The sequence below is a fragment of the Mastigoproctus giganteus genome, chromosome 9, assembly GCF_048544385.1.
Source record: "Mastigoproctus giganteus isolate SK-2022 chromosome 9, ASM4854438v1, whole genome shotgun sequence".
Lineage (NCBI taxonomy): Eukaryota > Metazoa > Arthropoda > Arachnida > Uropygi > Thelyphonidae > Mastigoproctus > Mastigoproctus giganteus.
In genome coordinates, this window is record NC_143583.1 from 37,369,004 (window position 1) to 37,393,595 (window position 24,592).

The 24,592-nt window shown below is 39.3% G+C and overlaps 1 protein-coding gene across 1 annotated transcript in view; it reads left to right on the forward strand.

The window, feature by feature from the left end:
* The first annotated feature begins 269 nt into the window (after positions 1-269).
* Positions 270-24,592, forward strand: part of LOC150080151 (sodium/potassium-transporting ATPase subunit alpha-like) — a 265,285-nt gene continuing 240,962 nt past the window's right edge. The window contains exon 1 of the mRNA XM_090380961.1: positions 270-396. Within this exon, the coding sequence (XP_090237087.1) occupies positions 352-396 (45 nt within the window). The 5' untranslated portion in view covers positions 270-351. The remainder of the gene's footprint in view (positions 397-24,592) is intronic.

Below are 24,592 nucleotides of genomic sequence, written 5' to 3' on the forward strand. Positions count from 1 at the left end.
TATGTGGTACCATACGTCACACATCCTTCCATATTGATTTGCTGCTACCTGTGTGGCAAGATAGTTGTATAAACACTCATACATTAATTTGATACGAATCAGTCAGGAGCAATGTTTGATGTCTTGCCAATTAAAACCTCGAGCTGAATATTCCGAAATATCCATCTGATATGAAAAGCAAATGTTGTTTTGATTATCTCGTGGAGAAACAAGGAAGTGTTTACCGATTTCAACAAGCGTGAAATAGGAATATAATACTGGCAGAAAACACGACCGGGGGAATTTATATCGGACTTGTGGAGAAGTGGAGTGTTATGATATTTTGAATTTTTTTTAAGTTGCTTCTAACAAATGTATTCCACGAAGAGGTCATCAGAGTTCAGCGTTCCTAGAATGGTTCGTAGAACAAATCAGTTTTGATAATTAACGATATTTATGGTTAATTATTTGTAAATATAGTATTTAAGATGGGTAGATAAAATTTTAGTTACGTTTGAGGAAATTTTGATAATTTAATATTATGGAATGTTCAGAGAACATCACCTTTTTTTTGGGCAAAGCTGTTAAATAAATGTTACTGCAAGTTGGGCCAAATGCATTTTATCGAAAAGACAGATGACTATATTAGTTAGGTTTTGAAATCTTTAATAACAGACAAAATTTCGCCCTCATTCATTTTATTTTCCCCTCTGAGAACAACCACCAATCTCTTTTTCTGTCAGGTTCAGCAGTCTTCCCGAGGATTTTTGGTTGTAGTAGTACCATGATGTTTCCATTAGGTGATCGATTCCTAAACATGATCTAAATAAATAAATAACAATTTCCCATTTCGAAATTCTTCTAATTTCTTCTTCGCGACAACAGCTGTTAAGTACCATGGAATTTCAGCATTATAAAAACGAAAGTAAGGGTCTCTATTAAAGTAACTGCTGAAAATTGCAGCCAGCATTTATACGCGGCAGTCAACCACATGACACTGTCAAAGAAATCGATACTATCGATTTTTCTGCCTGAGAGCAAGGCTGCCATTTCATGGGTAGTTAACTCGGGAAAATTTTTATATCAAAAAACAACTTATGCGAATAACGAAACTTATTTGTTGATTAGAAAGATATTAGCTAATTTTATTGTTGTAATAGTGTAAAAAATCACAGTAATCATCTTTTACTCTTACATTTACAGTGAATTGTTAGGCACTTCGCATATGCGTAAGGAGCTTAAAGTCCTCACTATGTCCGGCTGTTCGTCTACATGTAAGAACGCGACTCGTAGTGTAGGGAATGTAATGGAATTGCATACTCTATATATTTTTATATAGTTGATAAAAAAAAAATAAATTCTTTCTAAAAATGCTTAATTAGTGGTGAGGAACTGTTCTTGCATTCTGCGACCCTTTTCTCTCGAGAACTCATGTGGTCCACGATTTTTAGTATTTTATTTATTTTGGCTCCTATCCAAAACAGTTGGACGCCCCTGTAATGTAGCTGAAGCACTAGATATTATTTTTATATCGTGCTTATTGGAGGAATGAATGGAATATAGGGTGGATGCGCAGAAAATATTGCTTTTTGTTTCAATTGTTGAACTAAGATGTCATGAATGATGGTAAATTGTTACTGTCACTGACAATTCACCTGTGAGTTATGGTCTTTTTCCTTATACATGCTGTCGCACATGTGCAGAATTTTTTCTAGCTGATGGCGATTCTTTTCAGTGTGCTTGTTCTAGAGAGTACGATGAACTTAAGAAAAATCAAACTTGGTCTCGAAGAATCCAAATCTAATTCTATGCAGGATAGAGTTCTCGAGAGTGTGGACCCAGGATTCGATCTCTGTTTGCAGAATGTTCTGATTCAGCAGTATTTAGCCTTACTGGGAAGGGGATTCAGTTGCATGGGAAACGGAACAGAATCAAAGCATGTCTGCCAGGTGAGAAAGTTGATGACGTGATTAACCAGCTCTCAGTTTTTACTAAAAGGTGCGTAGTGATCCACGTGGGCATTAATGGCTTAAAACATAGACGAACTGATCAAGGAATATCAAACATTATGACTACCTGTCTAATAGCGTGTTCGGTCGCTTTATGCAGTGATAATCTCTTACATCCGGTATGGCATCTACTCCACGAGATCTCAGAAGGTGTCCTCTGGTATTCTGGATCAACTGGACAGAAGGACTACCCGAGTTCGGAAAGGAAGCGAGGTACTGGCATAGACTGGCGAATGCTGCGTTCCGCGCATCCATCCCACAAATGTCAGATGGAATTGATGTTGGGGGAATTTACCGTCACAAAAAATGCTTGAACAGATCCTCTAACCATTCATGTTAAGGCTGTTATCTCCCAAAAAGTGTAACATAAAATAGGGATAAATAAATTATTATTATTATTCCTGCACAATGCGGGCCTTGTGATATGGGGCTTCTAGTGCCATCTGGATACACGGCCACCATGTAAGGCAAAACTTGGTCTGAAATGATGCTAAGGTAGGATCTGGTGGTGAGAGTGATGAAGAGACCCACATCACCCAAAACCATGATACAACCGCCACCGGCCTGTTTTCGTGAACGATGCAGTTTCGTTGCAGTTATTTACCTGTTCGCCTTCGAATACGCACCCGTCCATGATTGAGCTGGAACCTTGATTCATCAGAGTAGGCGATTCTTTTCCGGTCGTCCAATCCAGGAGCGATGCTCCCTTGCTAACTGTAGTCGGAGGTCTCGAGGAGGATAGATCAACATGGGAATATGAACAGGTCGCCTACTCCACAGGCCTATCTGCTAGGGCGTCCGCTGGATGGTGTGCTCGGAAACGTTCCTCTTGAGTCCTGACTGTAGTCTGCCATTAACCAAGGGATCGTGAGTCGTCTTGCGTACCGGACAGCACGTGCCAACCGCCGTTCACCTCGACTATCAACCAGCGGTGGTCTCCTCGTCCCAGCGTATTTGGGGCTGCATGTCCTTCTTCGGACCATTCTCGCCACACACCTTCACTACCCTTGAACAGCCGACAATTCCAGCGCCACAAATCATTCCCCTTCAAACTGCGTCATGTCCTTCCTTTTTCCCATATCACGGCTTTCTACTGATCAATTGACGGACATTACCTGTACCGTCCCTATATATGTTGTCCAGCTCGGTGACGTCATACTAGATGCTGTGGAATGCATCCACTCGTGGAGACAGGAACGGTCATAATGTTTTGGCTCATGAGTGTAAATCTCTTTAGGCAAACTTGAATGGGCAGCTAAGCGTGATTTCCTCATTTTGGGCTAATTCAACACGCTTCTTGTTAATTGAGCAGTGGAAATTGTACACTGGCCATACGCGATGGGAAAACAGTTTTGCACTATCTGGTTGAGTGTTATTCATTCCAACATGTTGGGAGAGTAGAAGACTACAATGAAAACCCGGAAAGAACCATAAAATTCAGAATATGGCCAATTGTTTTTAATATCTGCATTAATATATTTTTCTAACTGCCTTGTCTTTGTTAAGATCTCTCCCAGAAGCTATCTACCATCAGACTACTCACAAAACATATTTTTCTCAGTAACTGTGCCGTGCAATAAAAGAACTGTAAAAGTAATGTAATGACTTATCTCATTCTTATCGCATTCTTTTAAACACCGTTGTTCTACTATCTTAGATAAATCGCTTTGAATTAAATCAATATAGGAGTGCTATGTTATTAAGTATAGCAACTGGTAACCAAGGAAACACTGATAAAGAGTATGAAAAGATTCCTCTTTTAGGAAGGAATTCAAATGATATAACTGCAGATAAACAAACAGTGCAACTTATTTTATCGCTGTCTGGAATTTCTACCGTATTTCTAAAAGGAGACAAAAATGTTATTTTATTATTATTGTTGATAAACTATTTACTTTTATTTATTTATTTTTCTATTTACTTTTCTATCTTCATCTATATTTAGGTCCATATACACACAACAAGGAAAGAAGTTAAAATACACTCGGGTTTTGTACATCGAACTGAAATTGTAACCGATGATGCCACCGCATCGAGCACATACACTATATTATAAAAAGTATTGGGGTCAGGGCAGGTTGTCACACATTCCGCTTTATGGCAAGGGCTTTTTGGAAGCGCAGCATTGTCCAGAATATCATTATACGACAACCCATTCATTGCACCACGAGCAAATGTATAAATTAGACATGAGCAAACGTATAAATTTTCACAAATGGCACTCCTCCCTTCTCCCTTTCCCCTCCCCTACTCGCCAGCAAGGCCCAAGCCATGGATTATTTGTTTAATGCATAAATTCAGCTCTAATTGGGATAAAAACGGTGTAGGTCCTTTTGGCCTTCAGTAGAGCACAGAGAAAATCCTTGGATGGGCTGCAAGATGGCTGCAGGAGAGGAAGCAAATAATTGTGATTAACAGTTACTCATCATATTGGACCATCTAAAGAAGTGGGGTTCCCAAAAGATCGATACTAGGACCACTGCTGTTTTTACTTTTCTAAAATGACACCGACAAAGAATTACAGGTTGTAATGTCAAAATTTGCCGTTGATCAAGATCGGAAAACAAGAATGATTGGCCCAGGACGACTTCAGAGATGGTTAGGAAAGTGGCACTATGTTTTTATGCAGAAAAATGTAAGGTCTTACACCTGGGGAACAGCAATAACAAAATTACTTGCACCTTTGGTGGGGTTGAATTAAAACAATACAGGAAGAAAGGGATCTGGAAGTTACGATACTGTCGGATATGAAGTGTCTTATCGATGATTCATGGAACATTTGCTTGTAGAAAGGGAAAGGTCCCTCTCTTGTAGAGAAGGACCTCTCCCTTTCTGCAAGCAAACCTAATAATCCCAATATATGAGACAATACATATAACTCCAATAAATAAATAAGATCTTTATTGTAAAGTTCACCGGTACACGCAGGTACCACGATCGTACAATACCCTTCACGGCATCATGCCAGGGGTTAACAAGCGGCAGAGATAACCTCGCCGGGATTATAAAGATTAATTATAGGCAGATTATAAAAAAAAAAAGTACTCATAGCAGATAACATTGACTTGGAAGGAAAACTGATACAAAATAATAAAAATAATACATATTGTGATAACAAAAGATATTTTCCTCGAGTCCAGTTTTCTGAGAGTTTCTTGCCCAGCCATAACGATCTGAGATCAGTTGGTAGTTGCGGAGACCACGTGCAGATCTAGGATGAGCCATCTATACTTTTTATCATCTATGATTTTAAATAAGTCAGCATCCAGGGATTAACCAGATGGAGCTTCTGATAAGGAAGGAACCGATCTTTAAAATGTAGCCTCGAAGGAAGAGCAAGAAGCTTGGGAGTGGAGCGGAGAGCTGGTTGGGGAATCCGCCAGGAGACGGTGTCCCAAACGTTGGGTGCTGAGGCTATCCCGGCAATCATTTTTACGGTGAAGATGAGTCTGTCTTCTCTCGTGCATTAATGCTGAAAACCTGGTTAAATTCAGCGCTTTGGCCATCGCTGCTGTGGTGGGCGATGACACTTCCAGGTTGCCCACTTCAGGAGCCAGTATTTAGCGGCTTTTAATGGTTTAATTGTGGTGTCTGCAGCTGAGCCCCCACAACTCTACTCCATACAGTACACCTCCGAAAATCATCATCCTGATATACATTTTTACCAGGTTTCTGTTGTGAATGTGTAGCAAGTGCTGCTTGGCAACCCACCGTTTCTTGTTGAATTTAGCACAGATTTCTTCTATATTATGATGGAATCGTAATTTTCTGTCGAAGATTACACCCAGATCTCTTTGCTTTTGAACGCAGGGTTCGGGACTCCGCCAATCGCAGGCTGAATTATGGTTGGTATGGGTTTAAGTGAGAATACAATGATGGCAGATTTCTCAGGGTTCACTTGCAGGTCAAAATTCGTGAGGTACTGCTGTACTTCGGATAAAGTCTTGTTGATGGTTACTGTGGCATTTTTTGCTTCATCCGTCGAATTTATTTTTGTGAAGATCTTTAAATCATCTGCATATGATATATCTGTTCTATTGTGTATTAGTGGGTAGATGATAGCTGTGAAAAGGATTCCAAACAGGACTCCTCCTTGTGGAACGCCTGCTTGTATTTGTTTAGTATACCTTTGCTTTCCTATGTACATTTGGACGATTCTATTCTGAAGAAGGGATGTCAGAAACTTCAATACTGGGCCTGTGATGTGATAGTAATTTCGAAGGAGTTTGAGCAAGGCTGGGATGTGAACACTATCGAAACGCAGCTTGTAGATCAAGATATGTGATTGCCATTTCTTCTTTCTCCTCAGATGATCCAAGGATGGCATTGGCGGTCATAATCAGGTTACTAACTGTTGATCTGTTTTACAACGAATTATGAATTTGCTGAAGCCTGTGAGGGAGAATGTGCATAGTAAGTGTTTTCAGTACTGTTTTTTCAAGCAATTTCAATAGATACGAGGAACGAGAGATGGATCTAAAGTGCCTGGTTTTAGTTGGCTGGGAAACTTTTCGGAGTGGCCTAACAAAATATAAATTCCATATTGGAGGGAAAAATTCTCCTTTTAATATGCTATTAAACATTATTAGGAAGGGATCACTTAGATATGGGCTCAAACATTTAATGATAAATTGTGGTACTTTGTAGATTCCCGCTGTACCAGTTGCAGGCAACTTATTAATCGCAGATAAAAGGTCTTGTCTTGTTAATTCGATGGTTTCAAGTGCATCTCTGGGCACATCATCATCAGACATGGGAATATCACTGGGCTCATGGTGGTTTTGCTGAACTCGTGCAATAAAGTCCGTCTACATTTCAGGATCAAACTGTGGAGGGAGTTCACAGTATTGCTGTGGGTATGATGGACAGCTCTTACAAAGTGTGGTTTCAATGTGATGTTTTATGGCTTGAGACTTGAGGCGATTGAAGCTTGCTCGTCCTTTGGAGTACGCAATTCGGTCCGGAGCTAGTCCTGTCATTTTCCACTGTTTGTACAGTTTTGTTTAAGCTTAAAACTGTTGCTCAGCTCAGAAGTCCACCATTCTCTCGTACGTTCAGAGATCCTTATTTTCTTTGAGGCTGCATAATTAGAAATTGTGATGAGCCAGCGAGTTAAAAGGTCTAAGGCAAGTTGATTATCACATCGCTCAAGTGCATTCCAAGGAATTGCAGTGGCTGCTTCTAGACATTTAGTAATGTTGAGTAATTTTGAGCTCGTTATTATCTTGGTGTGGACCTGAGTCGAGACGTTATAATTTGGAGTCGGAAAATATAAGTTAATTAAAATTGGCATGTGATCAGATTGAAAAGCTATTTCTGTTGTATAATCAAGTTCACAATTGCTTGATGATAGCACAAGATCAAGATGGTGGTTACCCCTGGTCGGGAGATTATTAATCAGATGGATTCCTAATGGGTGAAGGTTATTTAGCAATCTGGACTGAAGATGAACAAGTTGAGGGGAAAAGTTAAAAGTCTCCACAGGTAACATGCCTTGCTGAGTGACGGAGCCCATGAATGAGCCAATTAGTTATCTTGTCGACGGTTTCAGCATCGGGTCCTGGAGGGGTGTATATAACTGCAATATAAATGCGAGCAGATTTAAATTCGCATGACACAATTAGCCCTTCGAACTTAGTGGACTGGCTTTTATAATTCTTATTAACAAGTATGTGTGGTGTTTTGTAGAAGAGTCCCACTCCACCTCCCCTTTTGTCCTGTTGTGAGCAGAGAATCACGTTATATCCAGCCGACACTGCATATGGAAAATGCTCCTCATTTCGGCCAAGCCAGGTTTCTGTTATGAAGAGCACATCAAACGTGTGCGAAAGTAGAAGCTCTTCTACAGTTTCAAGATTGTTACGGATGCTACGAGCATTCTGATGGAATATAGAGATGCTATTATGTCTGGGGAATCTTCCTTAGTACCCTCTGCGGTCTTTTTCTCTCTTTTTTAAGGACGTTTCTTTCAGATATCCTAACAGGAATTATTGTGAATTGGCTTCCATCCATGATTTCGGTAGTGAGTCAGCTAGTGGGGTTGACTGGACCCTGAATGTGACCGTGACTTGATTGGCTGTGCCTCTGAAGTCTGGTGGGGGGCGAGGTTTGAAAGTAGGGCCTGATGAGGAGCCCTCGAGGCCAAGTGGATGGCTGACAAAGAATTTTGTATTGGGTACTGTTGCAGTCTAATCTGAAAGATGAATAAGAAGGCCAATTTGTGGGTAGTTGGTATACATCAACGGATATATTCAAATTATCACTTATGCCATTTTTAACTTGCTCAGAGGTTGTGTGTGGAACCAATCGTGAGATGAATAGGCTTTTGCGAATGGGTTGTTTGTCGACGTGTGTACTACGTTGTCTCTAGTCTTGAGCCAAGTAGTTGGGGCTGTCCCTTTTATATATGATCTTCTCGATCTCTTGTTTCCTCGTGTCTCCGGTACTGTCCTTGCCTTTTGGGTTTTGCGCTTTTCCTTCGTTGTGTTTCCTTTGGATACGTGAGGGGACGGCCCGGCGACAACCTCAGCCCACGAGTGGGGCGCCAAGGTGAGTATCACGTTGAGTTTCTGTAGGAGTTTCCTAACAGTGTCTACTAACAGAATTGGAATGAATGGTACGCATAATCATGGATCTATCCAAAGTTTGATTCAGTGTGTCAAGCTGGTGAGGTGTGCATGTTCGGCCTGCTATAAAGAGAGCTAGGGGATCTACACTTGCAGCGTTACTTTCATCAGTTGATACCTCATAGGTTTCTTTTTGATTCCGCATTGGGTTCTTTTTCAGTGCGGAAGTCTGATTGTGTATGCTGTTAAATCATTCTCATTATGTGTCATCCCATTGGTGGGTATATAAGAGGTGAATGGGAATCCTGCACATTGGCCAGGCTTCAAAGTGAAACTATTCATAATCACGCTCTTAAGTTCTTCAAGTTGGCTCTTCAGATGAGATACCGTACTTCTTGCAGGATCTCTAAGTTTTGAGCCCGCAGAAACTGGTTTTCAGTGAAGAGATCTGCGTGATCGAAAGTATAAGACATCAATGTATAAGACAACTGTAATACCGCACTTGGAATACTGGATATTCTTTAAAAAAAAAGTTCCTAAAGAGCTTAAAAGTGTCCAAAGACGACCAACGCGCCTGGCGAAATCGGAAAAACGCGTCCATGAGTAAAGGCATCGAATATGTGGGATACAGAGCTTTGAAACTAAACACCCTAGAGAAGATTTGTTTGAGATGTATAAGGCATTGAGAAGTGAAAGTGAAACTAATGATGGTGAAACCTTCACTGTTAGAATTTTTCCAGAACTAGGGACCAAAACTTAAAATGAAGGGAGAAAGAAGTATAGACTGGACTGTAGAAGTTTTCTCTTAGCTAGCGAGTTGTTAATTAGTGGAATAAATTGCCTCCATGGGTGGTTGAGACCTACGTACCAGCGTGCTAGCCCTACGTGAGTAGGGAGCCAGGTCGGTACATTTTATTTTATTATTTATTCATTAGCATTATTATTTTTCATCAATAAATTATTTTCATTGGTTCAGTAAAAGCCTGGGGCTTCCTTGCACCATATGGCTAATACTAATACTGATAATAATATGAGAATTTGAGCTGATATTCCGGTGGAACAATTTGTTCTCTTCAAACCTGATCATCACATATTGCGGCTCATGCAAGGTATATATGTTTCAGCAAGGCTTTACTGCCTTGTTGAAACATATATGACCGTTCATCGTAAAAGTTCATCAGCGCTGGAAGCACAACGTTGTCCAGAATAAGACATTGCATTCATTGTGTCATCTACAAAAACCAGCCCTCCACCGCTGTCACGAAACCGGACAACCAGCCTTCCACCTCACATCAACTACCATCCTTCCCAAACCGGATGGAAAAGACCTGAGTTCGAATCTCATCGATGAACTGAGGAATTTTTTATGGGGCTTTTTCACAATATGGCTGAGTCAACTGATCTCACGCGAGGGTAGCATCGTTTTTCCTGTCCCAAAAACTTGGGTTTTTTGACCAACAAGTATTTTCTGAAAGAAATATCCGACCACTAAACGACCACCAGAGAACACATGCACTTTACGGACATATTGTATACAGCGCAATATGGTCTAAGTCAATGATGCACCTAAAACCCTAACAACCAATTTGTATGAAGATATTGTTAAAGTTAAACATAAAAAAAGCACCTGGGATGAATGGAATCTATCCATTTATATTAAATGAGGCAGCAAAGGAAGTAAGCAAACCGTTATCCATAATTATGAGAGCTTCCTTGGACTCAGGGGACGTCCTCATGGACTGGAGATGTGCACATGTGTCCCCAGTTCACAAGGAAGAATCAAATGGTGGCACAAGTAATTACAAACCTGTTTGTTTAACTTCTGTTCAGGGGAAATTAATGGAGTTACTGGTTAAAGAATCCCTGCAAAATCATCTAGACAAGGCTGCATGTTCAGACACAGCATGGGTTTGTTAAGGGGAGTCTTGTCTGACCAATTTGATTAGGTACTATGATGTGGTCACAAAGAAACTGGATGCAAAAATAATTTTGATAACATATCCTTGATAACATATCAAAATTATTTTTGATATGTTATCAAGGATTCGAGGAAACCTTTTGATACTGTTGCACATGGAAGACTACTGAAAAAATTTGAGCAATATGGCATTAAGGACAAATTGCTGCTATGGATAAAGGGATGGCTAAGTGGGAGAAGGAGAGTGGTAGTCAATGGACACTGCACTTCGTGAACTAATGTTATTAGTGGAGTCCCTTGGGGTTCAGTGTTGGGTCCATTGTTGTTTTCTGTATTTATTAATGAAATTGATTAAGGTATATCAGGCTTAATGTCCAAGTTTGTAGATGATACAAAGTTGGCAGGGTTGTTAATGACACTGATGAAAGTACGCTACTGCAACACGATCTAGAAAAATTGAGATGGGTTGAGAGGTGGCGACTGAAGTTTAACATTGACAAATGTAAAGTACTACATGTGGGTAGCAATAACCCAGAGTAACATATCAACTGTATGGTAATACACTTGGGTAGTGGTGAATGAAAAAGACCTGGGGGTAATTGTGCAGTCATGTATGAAGTTTTCTATGCAGTGAAGATAATCTCCAAGAGTCGCTCATGGGGTCTTGTCAATGATATACAGGAATTTTTCTAGCAGGGATAAGGAGGTGGTTATCCTCTTGTATAAGGCAATGGTTAGGCCCCAACTTGTGTACTGTATGCAGGTCTGGAGGCCTCATTTTAGGACGGTTGCCGAGCTGCTGGAACGAGTACAGAAAAGAGCAACGAGATTCGTGATTCGAGCTGCTGGAACGAGTACAGAAAAGAGCAACGAGATTCGTGATTGCAGTGTCTGGCTGGAGACTAGTCACCTGCGAGGTCATCTGATTGAAGTGTAGAAGGCCTCGAATGATTTGAGCAAGCTCAATACTGATGGGATTCTTCCTCTAGCCCAGATTAATCGCCTGATGGGACATACTTCAGCCAGCGGGTGGTTGATTGCTAGAACAAACTTCGATCAGTCGTTGTGGAAGTTGATAGCTTACATAAATTCAAGCAAGAACTGGACAAACATTTGGTGTGAATGGATGGATGGGAGAAACGGGAAGTTTTTTTTTTGGCTTTTGCTCTTATAATCTTGCTTTTTTGCATCATATGCCTCTATTAACGCTAATATTAACCAATCAATCAGTCTCACACCACCACCACTCTACTTCATGGTTGGAATGGTGCTACTTTTCAATTCTACTGAACCAATTTTCCATGGTGTACTCTCATGGAAAATTGGTTCAGACACACCTGACCAAGCGTAAATTTTCCTTCCAGAGTGAATCAGCGTAGATTATGATTCATTATTCAAGAAAAAGCATTTCCACTCCTCCAATGTCCAGTTTTTATGAGCCTGTCATCATCGGCAAATCTCTGATAGTTTTGAGACCTCTTTGTCAAAATAAGCTTTTGGCTGTTGTTTGATTTAATCCTTACATTCTCTTCTGCCTTCTATTTTCTTATGATGATCCATACAGTAGTCCATGAGAATGCAAAAGGCGCTATGTATATTATTAACATAGCCCATATTTTAAATCGGTATCCTAGGGTGAGAGGCAATCACAGAGGATGGACAGAGGACAGAGGATGGGTGAGAAGCAATCACAGAGGATGGACAGAGGACAGAGGATGGGTGAGAGGCAATCACAGAGGATGGACAGAGGACAGAGGATGGGTGAGAGGCAATCACAGACTGAGAAAGGAAGAGTCCTAACTGTCAGCCAAAATACTCCAAAGAACTGTATGTAGTTGATTATTCCCCAATCCTGAATCCCATTACGCACGCATGAATATGCTTGCGTGAGAGAGTTACAAATAACTAATTATATTGTTACCAATTAATTAACCAATAATATACGAAAGTAACTGTTGTTTTTCACTTCACTGCACACATCTCACATCATATTTACTCGATGTCTTGTAATACTTTATTTTTTTTTTTTTGTTCCTGAGTTTTTAATAAAAATTGAAATGCAATATATATTTCACGGGTCTTCTGTGATTTAATAACATAAATAGTAACATTATCTCAGAGCGTAGAACACAGTCAACGATTTTGTAATGCATTTTATTTATATCCTCCGGGATTTTATTAACAATTGAAAAATATCACTTGTTTCACGTTTCTGCTGGATTAATATAATAAGCAAATAGTAATAATTCACGATTTATATACAGTATTTAGTAAACTGATAAACAAAAACAATTTCATTAAAAAGCAGCCACTTCATATGCGCGAACCGAGAAAATTTCTTTTCTGCGCATCTGCCATATTTCTTTCTTAAATTGGAAAACTCAAATGATAAAAAAAGATTCTCCAGCATTTGCTAAAGAGAATGTGATGTCTCTTCTGAAAGTAATTTCAATAGAAAAAGTTTTGAAATGTTTTCAACCGTGAAAGTGCCGTTGGTTATTGATTAAATTTTGTTTCTTTCTAAACTTTTGGATACTATTATATCTAAGATCCCATACAATTATTTTGGATGTCCATGGAACTGCGTTAGGAAAGCAGACCTTTAGTACCGGGAAAGTTAGTAGCTGGCTATGTTAACTGGCAACTACAAGGGCAAGTCGAAAGAAAATGCACTAATATACATAATAAGTAAACTTTTCAAATTGCGTTTAATTTAAAAATTCTCCAAATTGATATTTATTTCATTTTGTCATGAATCTCCGGTCATAGATTTCGATATGTGAATCACTATTTGCATAACTGCGTTCTTGATCGACTCATTTTTGTTAAGCTTACAGATCTTGATTATAGAGTGTGATGGAGAGAGAGAAATGAGGAAGGTTTATGTCCCTTTATGTGCGTCGTCTGAGCAAGAGTTAGGATACCATCTGCATTAAATTTAACCATTTAAGGCATTAAACGCTTTAATAAAGTCTTCTCGCAGGTGGTTAGTTTCCAGACGCTGAAATTGCAAAACTAAAGTCTTTTATGATAAGAATACCACAGAAGACCTCAGTTTTGTGTCCTTGACTGACCTTGCTGCTCTTTTATGTTCCTCTTCCAACAGATCCGCCTCCATCCTTCCTAACCTGTAAGCAGTACTCTAAATGCTCTCTATTGATTTGTACAAAGTCCACGTTTATAATCACCGTCCTCTCCACATCGGGTGGAAAAGGCAAGGGTTTGAATCCCGTCAATGATGCCACGAGCTTTTATGGGCTTTTTTCCACTCTGTGGCTGAGTTAGTCGGTCTCATGCGTGTACAGCAAGGTTTCCTCGGAAATTCTGGTTTTTCGCTCAGCAAAACAAGAAAACCGACCAGAGAACACGAAATTTATAAGCATATTACACCCTGGAAGATGAGTTAGTCCTCGAGTGAACTAATATGACATTATGGCGGAAGTCAGTGGACCCGAATAATCGAATTTGACTTCAAGTACAGCTGTATTCTTGTGCTTTATACATTTGTCCGATCTTACAAAGTAAATCTAATAAGGATCTTCTATAATTTGAAATAAAAAGAAGATTAGTCTTCTTTCGATTAACCTTATTTAGAAATTTCGTGCATTTAAAATGTGTCAGGTATTACCTAGCTTTTCCGCTTTTGCACAAGTAATGCTCTCTCACCGAGCTTCATAAAAAGTAACTGAATTTTATAATTTAGCAACTATTGTTCCCTACTCGTCTGCATAATTGCTTCATGTCTGCATTTTTCCATGCTTTCCTCCAGTTACTACTCCCTTATGACCGATTAATCACGTAAGATCTGCATCTTTGCCAAGTAGTTCATGTGCGGCAGTACTGCAGTGGCTTGTATCTGAACTGGCTGCATTCCAGAATTTCACTTACTTCCTTTATATCTTGGCATGAAATCATCTTATTAGCTAATATTCCATTTACCACTCATTTCCCACATTAAATATTGATCTCCTCCTCCGTGACAGCATACAACAAACGCGTTACTCATTCTGAAAGGTTTGAGTTCGATTTCCGCGCACGAATGTCCATGTCGAGACGGGGAAGGACCTTTTGTAGTTTTCTCTCATTGTGGCAGAGTTAGTCGGTATCAGCCGAGGACAGCAAGGTTTCTTCTCTCGGTAACTAAGAATTTTACTCCATCAAAACTGAGTAGAGAACACATACAATTTTTAGACATAATGCCTGGGTAGATGAGGTAATTCTGGGCCGATTGTAATACTGCAATTTGTTTCCTTCCTTTCCTCCCTCCAAGAGTCAATGCAACCAAAGTTCGCATGTCTTCCTTAGCCAGAGGAAGGTCTATCGGCTGTTTTTGAATTTAAATTTACTTTTACATTTCTGGATACATGTGAAAGGCAAAGCAGCTAAAGTTATGAGGCTTGCTTCAGCATATTTGGCTTGTAAATTTCGTTTATTTTTGGTGATTTGTCTGTTAGATGAACCAAAAATCCGAATTTTTGGGTGATAAAATTGTGCAATCCTCGCCGCTGCTCTGTTGAGTCTTGAATCTTCACAGTGCCACAAAGTGAGGTTTTGTGGGAATCACTGGCACCGCTTAACAAACACACTATGTCAGTTCTTTTTGGACAATATGATGAATTTAACCACAAGATATGTTTGGTGTCTTTGCAACTGAATCCGCTGATTTTTTAAAATTGGCCATGAACAGCATAAATATTTTCTGCAGTTGTGACGGTTGTCCAGATCTTGGCCGTCTTTGGGGACTGTTAGACCGCTTTTAAATTCCACAAACTAGATCTTTATGGCAATATATGATGGACAGTGATCACTTAACGTCTTCATTTTTTTTTGTTTGCTCCTCAGCCAGTCCTTACAATATAAGATATTTCATTACTGCGAAATTCTCTTCTTTTAGGAAATTGTTAGTTTGGGTGAACACAATCTTTTAAACCTAAAAAAAAGTAATAATGTTCAAGATATCACGAAAAATTGTTATTACATGCATATAAATTTTTAATTAAATATTATATTGTTTCTTTGATATTCCAATATGAAATATACTGTGGTAAGCCAGAACCTTTTTGAAATAACCCTCGTATATTCGTGTTTTTCCACTTCCTATGTAAGCCTACAGATGAAGATTATCTTCAGAGTACAATTGAAAACAGTTATTAGTGAAGAATAGCAAGACCTACTCTGTATTTTCAACGTTAAAAGTAGCAGTTTATTTATTGCAATTTATACCAGAAAGGACATAACAAAAGATATTGACTTCGTAAAGATTAATTGCGGAAACCCCTGTAATCAAAATCGATTGCTGGAAATGTCTACAGCATGAATTGTTAAAATTCAATTGACCTTATTTATCCTTTATTTAAACCTGGGTAAACCTAATAAACAATTTATAAATAGAGAACTATAAAATTTATTGAAGAGAGTTTGCTATAAATAATTTGAACGTTTTCCAATCTAATGGCCGAAGTCATCGGTGTTAAGCTGTCATATTTCAGTGTGAATGAATTCAATCGAAGTCTATTTTTAAATACAAATTTGTCAACTTAAAAACTCTTGGGAGGATTGTTTGGCTTGATATTTCTTCACATTTATTTAATTTACTCTAACTTAAAACAGTTTGCACTTGCGCGCATTTAGTTATAGACAACCACTCTGTTTTAAAAATTTAAAATCTTACATTTTTATTTTGCCTGACTGTCTTATTGCATCCACCGGCATTCTGAAGGAAGTTTGTGTCCAATGCTTGGAATGAAAATTAATTATGAAAATGAGTGAAATAAAAATTATTTATTTATTTATTTCGGTTTGGATGATACTCCCAAATAGTAACTAGAATAATAAAATCTTAATTTTAGTTATTCATTTTACTTATAACATACTCTTAAATATATGTTTTAAGCGCCGCCACTTAATAAAAACTCAGGAAACTTATTGGTTGCTAACAACCAATTAAGAACAACCATAGCAACAGAACTCTTACCACGGTCCAGATTATTTCTCAACTCACCGATTATTAGGAGTACCGCAGAATTGGCAACAATAACTTGCTAAAGATTGTTCGATCTTAACCGAAAAAAACAGGGTAACATCATTGCTATTCGTTATATGATACCGAAAACGATGACAGCCACGATTTAACTTTTCTTTATTTGGCAGAATTAGCAGAATTAGCCACCAGAAGCTCACCTTGGGCTTCTGGTGGCACGGGATCTGCTGGCACTACCAGGGCTTTCCTCGGCAATGTAGGATTCAATAATTTCAACCGGTCGAGATTGTATAAACCTGACTCCACGTGGCAGGGACGGGAATCACGAAGCAGCTCACCTGGTGTTCTCTGCTTCCTGATTTCAGTGACCAGTTCAACAGTTCAACACAACAGTTCAACACGTCTCACGTATGCAGACATAAACATACATCATTCACACGATTGACATTTACAGGGTACTGTTTCAACAGAGGTAAAACTGACAGAGTTGAACTAAAATTCAGTGCTGCCGTATACAGCAGTTTCCTGTACAGTTGGCTTTCGCTACCACAATCGACAAATTATGGAGGGAAACATTAAATTGCGTTGATCTTCGCACAGATCAGAATAAACCGATCTTTGGGCACAATCAACTAAACGTATCCCTTTCTCAATATTAGAAATATGTACTGGGATTCGTTTAAAATCAAAATTGCAAGATGTAAATCTCTTGAAGATTTTATTCTATGTATAGCTGCTGCCATCATAAAAATGTTCGGAGTTATGTCGAGTTTGTTGCAGATACTGACTGCATTATTAAGGAACGTATGTTTCAGGCTAGCGACATTGGTAGCCTGCTTCTGAAGCACACTTCAGTTGATTAGTACTTTACTTTAGCGATGAAGAACTTTTACTTTGAAGAACTGAATGAGCCTCTAGAGACCAAGAAGCAGGCAGTTTTTGGGTTTCATTATCGCAAAGACAAATCACGTCTACTTCAAGGACGGGACCTGCAATAAGTTTTCAGATGACACTTGACGGTGCATCTACGCTATTTTCGAATTTTAGTAATCGAATGTAGAAAGTTCTTATTTTATACCCTATTTATCGTCTCTTATACTCAGAGATCATTGGAGAAAACACCTTACGGTTTGGGTTGCATAATAATTCGTTAAATATTATTGCTTCAACCGAAAAACTGATAATATTTATTAAATAACACTAATTCAGAGAACTAAAATGAAAGAAAATAAAGTAGATTAGAATGACAAACAGTAGCTTTCGAGGCGATGTGCCCCTTCCTCAGCTAGAAGGGGCACATCGCCTCGAAAGCTACTGTTTGTCATTCTAATCTACTTCATTTTCTTTCATTTTAGTTCTCTGAATTAGTGTTATTTAACAAATATTATCAGTTTTTCGGTTGAAGCAATAATGTTTAATGAATGATCAGTGATCATTGATTTATGACCACCTACCCAATATCGTGCTGGGCCACCGTTCCCACGGATAATGGCGCATTGACGCCACTAGATGTCTGAAGACGTCCGTCGGGATCTGCTGCCATGCTGCCTGCAAGGCTTTTCGCAGTGCCGAACCAGATGAGATTGCGTGTCCATAAGCCTCACTTTCCGTTCTAAAACATCCCACAGATGTTCAATTCGATTGAGGTCTGGCGAATTTGGAGGTCAATCAAAATGAGTGATATCTTCACTGTGTTTTTGGAACCATTCGTGCATAGTGTGGACCTAATGACAGAGCTCATTATCGTCTTAGAAGATCCCCTTTCTGTACCAGGAAAAAAATGCAACATGGCAGGGTGCACATAGTCTCGTAAGAGCTGCCAGTAAACCTCATCAGTTAAATGCTAATCCATGCGCACCAGGGGTAGTTCATGCCAGCGAAACACGCCCCATATGAAGCAACCATCGCTCCCTGCCTGGATATTGGGCACCATGCAAGAGGGTCCACGAACTCGTGCTGCTTGCGCCACACACGAAGACGTCCGTCGATGTGTTGCACCAGGTATTTGGACTCATCCGACTAGCACACTTTCCAGTGTTCAACAAGGGTATTGTTGACACCACAGCATTCGCATCGAAGATGATTAGCAGTGAGGAGAGGTGTTTGTCTGCTGTGGAACCTCATACGTCTGAGTGTGTGGCGCATCATCATTTTGGACATTGTATTACGATGTCAGTTGTCGCAAAGCGACCTGCAGTTGAACCGTATAATGCACCCACCTTGCGTAATCCTTTATTGACCCCATACTTCTGCCTTTCTCTCCCCCCAAGTCTTCACTCTCCCTCCCCTCTCCATCTGTACGCTAGCGAAAACCCCACACACCTAAATTTAACCATGTCAAATCACCTTTCGCCCATATTTTGGCCTTTTCAAATTCAAGCGACACCACCCTCACGCAATCGATTAGTTAAACATTAAACATTTTTTTTTTTTTTTATAGGTCCTAGCCGCCGAAATCTCAGGAAATTACGCGGCAGGACCTGCCAGAGTAACTGAGTCTACTGGGTTCCTGGTCTGCCTCCACAGGGCGAAAGTGGGGCAACGTTGGGCCTCCGCAGGGGTCCAGCGGCTAAACGACCAGATGAACAACAGTACACGACATCACACAAATACAGAGCCCACACACTTTTAAATCGCTGCCATTTCCCAGTGAACTGGTACACCCACAATGAAAGCAACGCGGAGATAAGGGAAACCCCTGGTGCCGTTAGACATCAATATACTTTTTTTTTCACTTTCACTTCAATCCTTTACAATTTTGTTGGCGAGATGTGGTTCGACATCATTCTTTGTACGCTTTAACCACAGGGAGCCGTTTTTAACCGACGAGATATGCTGTTTCCGATATGGAAGCATCCAACGCACGAGCTCCCACAACTGCTATTTTATCACTTTGACTTAGCACGACCAGGTGCAAATTACCACTAGCGTAAGAAGCTGTTGGGCTTTTTATACTGCAAGTAATGCGGCATAGTCCATTACGGATCACTGAGTGTATATTTATAAGCTCATAATGCCATGTAACATATTATTCTTTGTAATTCTTTATGTGAAATGAAGCGACAAATCCGAATTTTTAAAATCCAGATTGCATATCCATGTATCGCTTAAACACTTTTAAAATGCTTAATGTTGTGGAATACCTCGGTCTATGTAAGGAATGTCCAAATGACACGGATTATCTTCTCGTCATCTTGCTGCGAGCTAATTTCGGAAATTCCTTCCTTCTCCACTAATGAGAACTTTCCGGTAAAATAAATACGAGACTAATAAACAAAGTCCCACTAGGACTCATCTCCGTTACTTGTGTGACTTGAGTGGAGCATTAATTAGTTAAATTCTCTCTCTTCTTGCTAAAGTAGAACTTAAATTAGCAGGTTTTACTTCCGCTTCAAATGTACAGTATTTGAATTTTTTTAAAGTAAATATTTCTGCGGATAACTCAAATGTTTCAAAGTTAGATCTTTATTGAAAGTGTGGTCTAATGTACGTAAAAGTCAGCTGCTTATTATTCGAAACGACTGGTTAATGTGAAAGAGATTAAGCATATAAGAAATAAATATAGCAAAACCCTTAAGACATTTTCAAAAGCTACTTAATTAAAAGTTTTTAGAGGAGAAACTCTTGAAACAGTTTGTAAAAAACCTGAGATACAATAACGTTCATCATGTATACTCGAGCCTCCCAAATCTGGCGAACTGGGAACCTGGTCCGTGGAATTTTATGAATTTTGGGTGGCCATTCAACACTAGGTAATTTTCTCCCATTTTCTTAGTCAGAGTCTGCATCAATAGCAGTAATCGGACATAACAACTACCTCAAGCACTTGGTACCAGTATTCGTTGTGGGATGGACAAAAATGTATAAGGAGAAAAAAGGATAATAATAATAATAATAACATTCTCCCATTTTCCTAAATGTATTAAACTGAAAATGGGTGGTGTCGGATTGCCACATTTCTGGGTTTGGACTGTACCGAATTTTTATTATTTTTGTTTTTGTAATTTGCAGCCTAAAACTACAACAATTTCGATACCCGCTCAGTACAATGCAGAAGTGATAATCAGTGGTAGGAAAGTACTATTTCTTCTGCACAACTATATAAATCTTAAATTGTCTTGCCATGGAATATTTTTTTTCTCCAATCTAGGGAGGTTACCCAAAAATCTCTCTAAAAATTCTCGCCTCTGTTCAAAAGAAATCACCATAAAAATTAGCGGCTATAATCCGTTGTAAAATTTTCGTATTTACGAGTACATAATCAGACTACTTAGACTAACTACACACGCACATACATAAAAAAAAACGATCATTCGCTGACGAAATATATTCACTAGGTGTCTCAACAGGTTGCTTTGTTCAGTATAAAGGGCAGTAACTAACCCCTAATGTTCACCATCCGATAAAAACCCAAGGGGCACCCCTCTGATTGTGACTACGAAATGTGAATATATTTTACGTGTGTACAGCTTTCTGCATTGATGTCCCGGACAATTCTGTGTGTCCTCTATTGCGGCAATGTTATTGAAGTGACCCCTACACATTCCGACACAACACCCCTCCATGTCAGAAAGCAAAGATTGTGAAACTCTGAAGAGAATAACATCGGAACATTGCAGTGAATAACCAAGAACACTTCTGAGATGAATCATAAATAAAATAAATTTTCTGTTTATACTCCGGGACGGCTACATAGAACCAGAGGAGGTTTCCAAGACAGAGAACACAAGCACATTACTGTATTATAAACAAATGGGCTGGAATCACAATAAAGTCAAACGCGTGTGCTGCTGCAATCCCCCAGGACTTGACCAATCGATTACCAGAAATTAAGCAGAACGACTTCCATGACGCTCGAAGCAGTCAGTATGGCCATAGGTTGGGCAACGCTATTAATTTACAAGGAGGGGGGTTTCAAAAAAGGAAAAGATTTGTATTCATCCAGAAGTAGTTACGACATTGAGTGTTTCGAAACAAACGCAATGTATTACACTTCTTCAACATAGCCATCAGACAAAATTACACAATTTTGCCACCTTTCTATACACTTCCGCACGCCAGTTTTGATTATCCTCTGATTATCCTTTAAACCATGACTCGGCAGCAGAAATCACCTCATCATTAGCAGCAAAGTGTTTACCATGAAGAAAGAGCTTCATGGCAGGAAAGAGGAAGAAATCCGAGGGGAAATGTCGTGGAAATAAGCAGGATGTAGCAACATTTCAAACCCACATTCGTAGGCACACCTCACTTCAGCGTGCGAATAATGCTCAGAAGAATTATCATGGAGCGCAGCAGCGCATTTTATGACAGCTTTCCCCGTATTTTTTTATTTTATAGCAGCACATAGCTTTATGAGTTGGTTGGAATAATACTTCGCCGTACAGTAGCGCCATTTTGAAGGTAATCTGTTAGAATTATACCATGCTGATCACCAAAAAAAAAAAAAAACTGACAGCATCACCCTGCCAGCACTTGGGTGCACCTTTGCCTTTTTTTCTGGGGGGAAATGATTCTGCATGTTTCCATCGTTTTTCAATTTTTTGAGTTTCAGGATCACAATGGTGAAATCAAGTTTCATCCATGGTGACTATCCGTGAAAAAACTCCTCTTGCACTTTGGCAGCATTTCATGTGCACATTGTGTCCTTTTCTTCTTCTTCTTCTGGTAAGAGGTCAGAAGTCTGGGAACCCATCTAGCAGTCACGTTACTCACTCCCTTCTGTTATAGCAGTTGAGCTGTATGCCACTTTATTCATTGTGACACTTAACTTCATTCGGCTCTGCAAAGAAAAAAAAAAAACAATTATCAGATCGAAATCAAAATTTGTGTGGTTGCTATAGAGATTTAAAAGTATCAAAAAAAAAAAAAAATCTTTTTATCACAACTACTTCTGAGTAAATACAAATATCAGGTAAAAGTAATTTTCATAGAGAAGGTCAACGAATTTTGGCCAAATAGTTGGTTAGGGGAGGGAATCGATACACTAGTGAGTTGTAGAGAACAGGTAATATATACACATACATATTATATCTTCTGTCTGCATCCTGTAACTCGAAGTTTGAGTTACAGACTACAAAATAACTAATAAAAAGTTCCCTGTTAGCCATGAATATATTAAATATATTTATTATATTGCTTTGATTTTCTAAATACTATTTTAAAATCAAATTCATTCTTTTCGTGATTTTTATATTTATTCCTTGCACCAAATAAAAAATATTCTACAGGCAACAAGAATGTATAAATGAGCTACAAAGGTTTACTAATGTGTATATCAGCTACATAAATGCGTTGCCATGGCATTCGATGTTGCGTGTATCTTAGCCCAGAAAGAAACGAATTAGACGACAGATCATTAATAACTCGTTCACAGCGCCCCCACAGTTTGTTTTTCCTTGACGCAAAAATCATAAATCCTTGATGATACTAATTTATTCTCTAATATGAATATAAAAGTAGAATATGGCTCCATTAAACTAAAATAAATTACGTGTACCGTCAGGATGGAGACACTTCAATATTCACGCGTTACTGTAGCACTTCCAATGGATGGTAGTAATTAATCTTTAATTTTTTAAAAAATTAAACCAATCTTTAAAGATTTTTTGGCTGGCGTCCAGCAAAACTTTAAACTGCTTTTAGCTAAAAAAACAAAAAGGGGAAAAAAGATAACAGATCTGAAGTTTGACAATTACTTATGAAAAAAAAATTAACACTGGCTTTAAAAGATTGCAATTTCCAAAATGTGATGCTTCTATTTCGACTGTGTGTGTCTGTGATGGTAAGCTATTAAATTATGATAGAAAGCATAACAACGATGTCATACACTATGTAGTGTATATTTTGCCATATGAATTGACCTCCAATTTTTGTCTTGAAAATTCCTGCTTAATCATACATCGTCCATCAAAACATTATGACTACCTACATAAGAGTGGGTACGTCCTCCTTTTACCGGCAATACCGCCGTCGCACTGCCAGGCATGAACTCCATAAGGCTTCTGAACGTTGCAGGAAGTATGTTTTACCATGTTGCCAGGATTTCATTCCACAGATCTGCCACAGTCTGTGGTGGAGGATCCAAACGCCGGATCTATTCCCAGATATGTTCTAAGGGATTCATATCCAGAGAATTCGGCGGTAAGGTAGCACCTGGAAGTCACTGTCGTGTTCGGCAAACCAACCATTCTCAAACAATACTGGCAACGTGGCAGGGCGCATTATCCTTCTGGAACACACCCGTGCCATCCGGGAAAACAGTCACCATAAAGTGACGTACGTGATCAGATACAACGATTAGGTAGTTTTTAACATTCAAGTGCGGTCTAGAGGTATGAGAGTTCCCAGAGATTCCCAGGAAATCATCCCTCTTACCAAAACACTGCTGCCTGTTTTAGTTGGAACATGACATCGAAATGATTCCTCTCCGCAGTTTGCTGTACTCTCCATCTACCGTCCATACGACATGACAGGAAAAGTGATTCATCGGAAAGCCAACTTTTTACCAGTAGACCAATGATGCGTTCACATGCACACTCTAGGCATCGTTGGCGATGGACGGAAGTAAGAATGGGCACCTTTACCGGCGCCTACTTAGTAGGTCCACAAGGAGGAGAGGTGGTTCAATGGTGGACTTGGAAACATCACCATTCCACCGATTTTTGTCTATCGGCTCTCACGAGACGGGACAGCTTACGTTCACCACGACCATTGATGAGGCATGGGTGCCCCCATTGGTCTGGCAACTGCTGCTCTGTCCACTATCAGTCCACTCTTGGATCAACTTAATTATAGCACTCAAAACAGCCCACAAGATTCACAGTTTCCGTAATACCACTGCCCTTCAACCTATACTCAACAACCATCCCATTCGAAGTTCGTCAGATCACGTCTCTTGCCCATGCCATTAAAGTACTCTGTATGCACCGCATGTCACGAACCTGCAATATCATATTTAACGGTTCTCACCACGACACGTGTGTCACTGTCACCAGACGGGGAGAAACGGCTGATTGCTAAAACATTCGGAAGAGGTAATGTTTTGATTGGACATTGTATAGTCGTCATATAATTCGATCCTTTTTTAACAGTAATCTTTCGGATTTCGGTTAGTAGTGTATTACAGCAAAATCTCTAA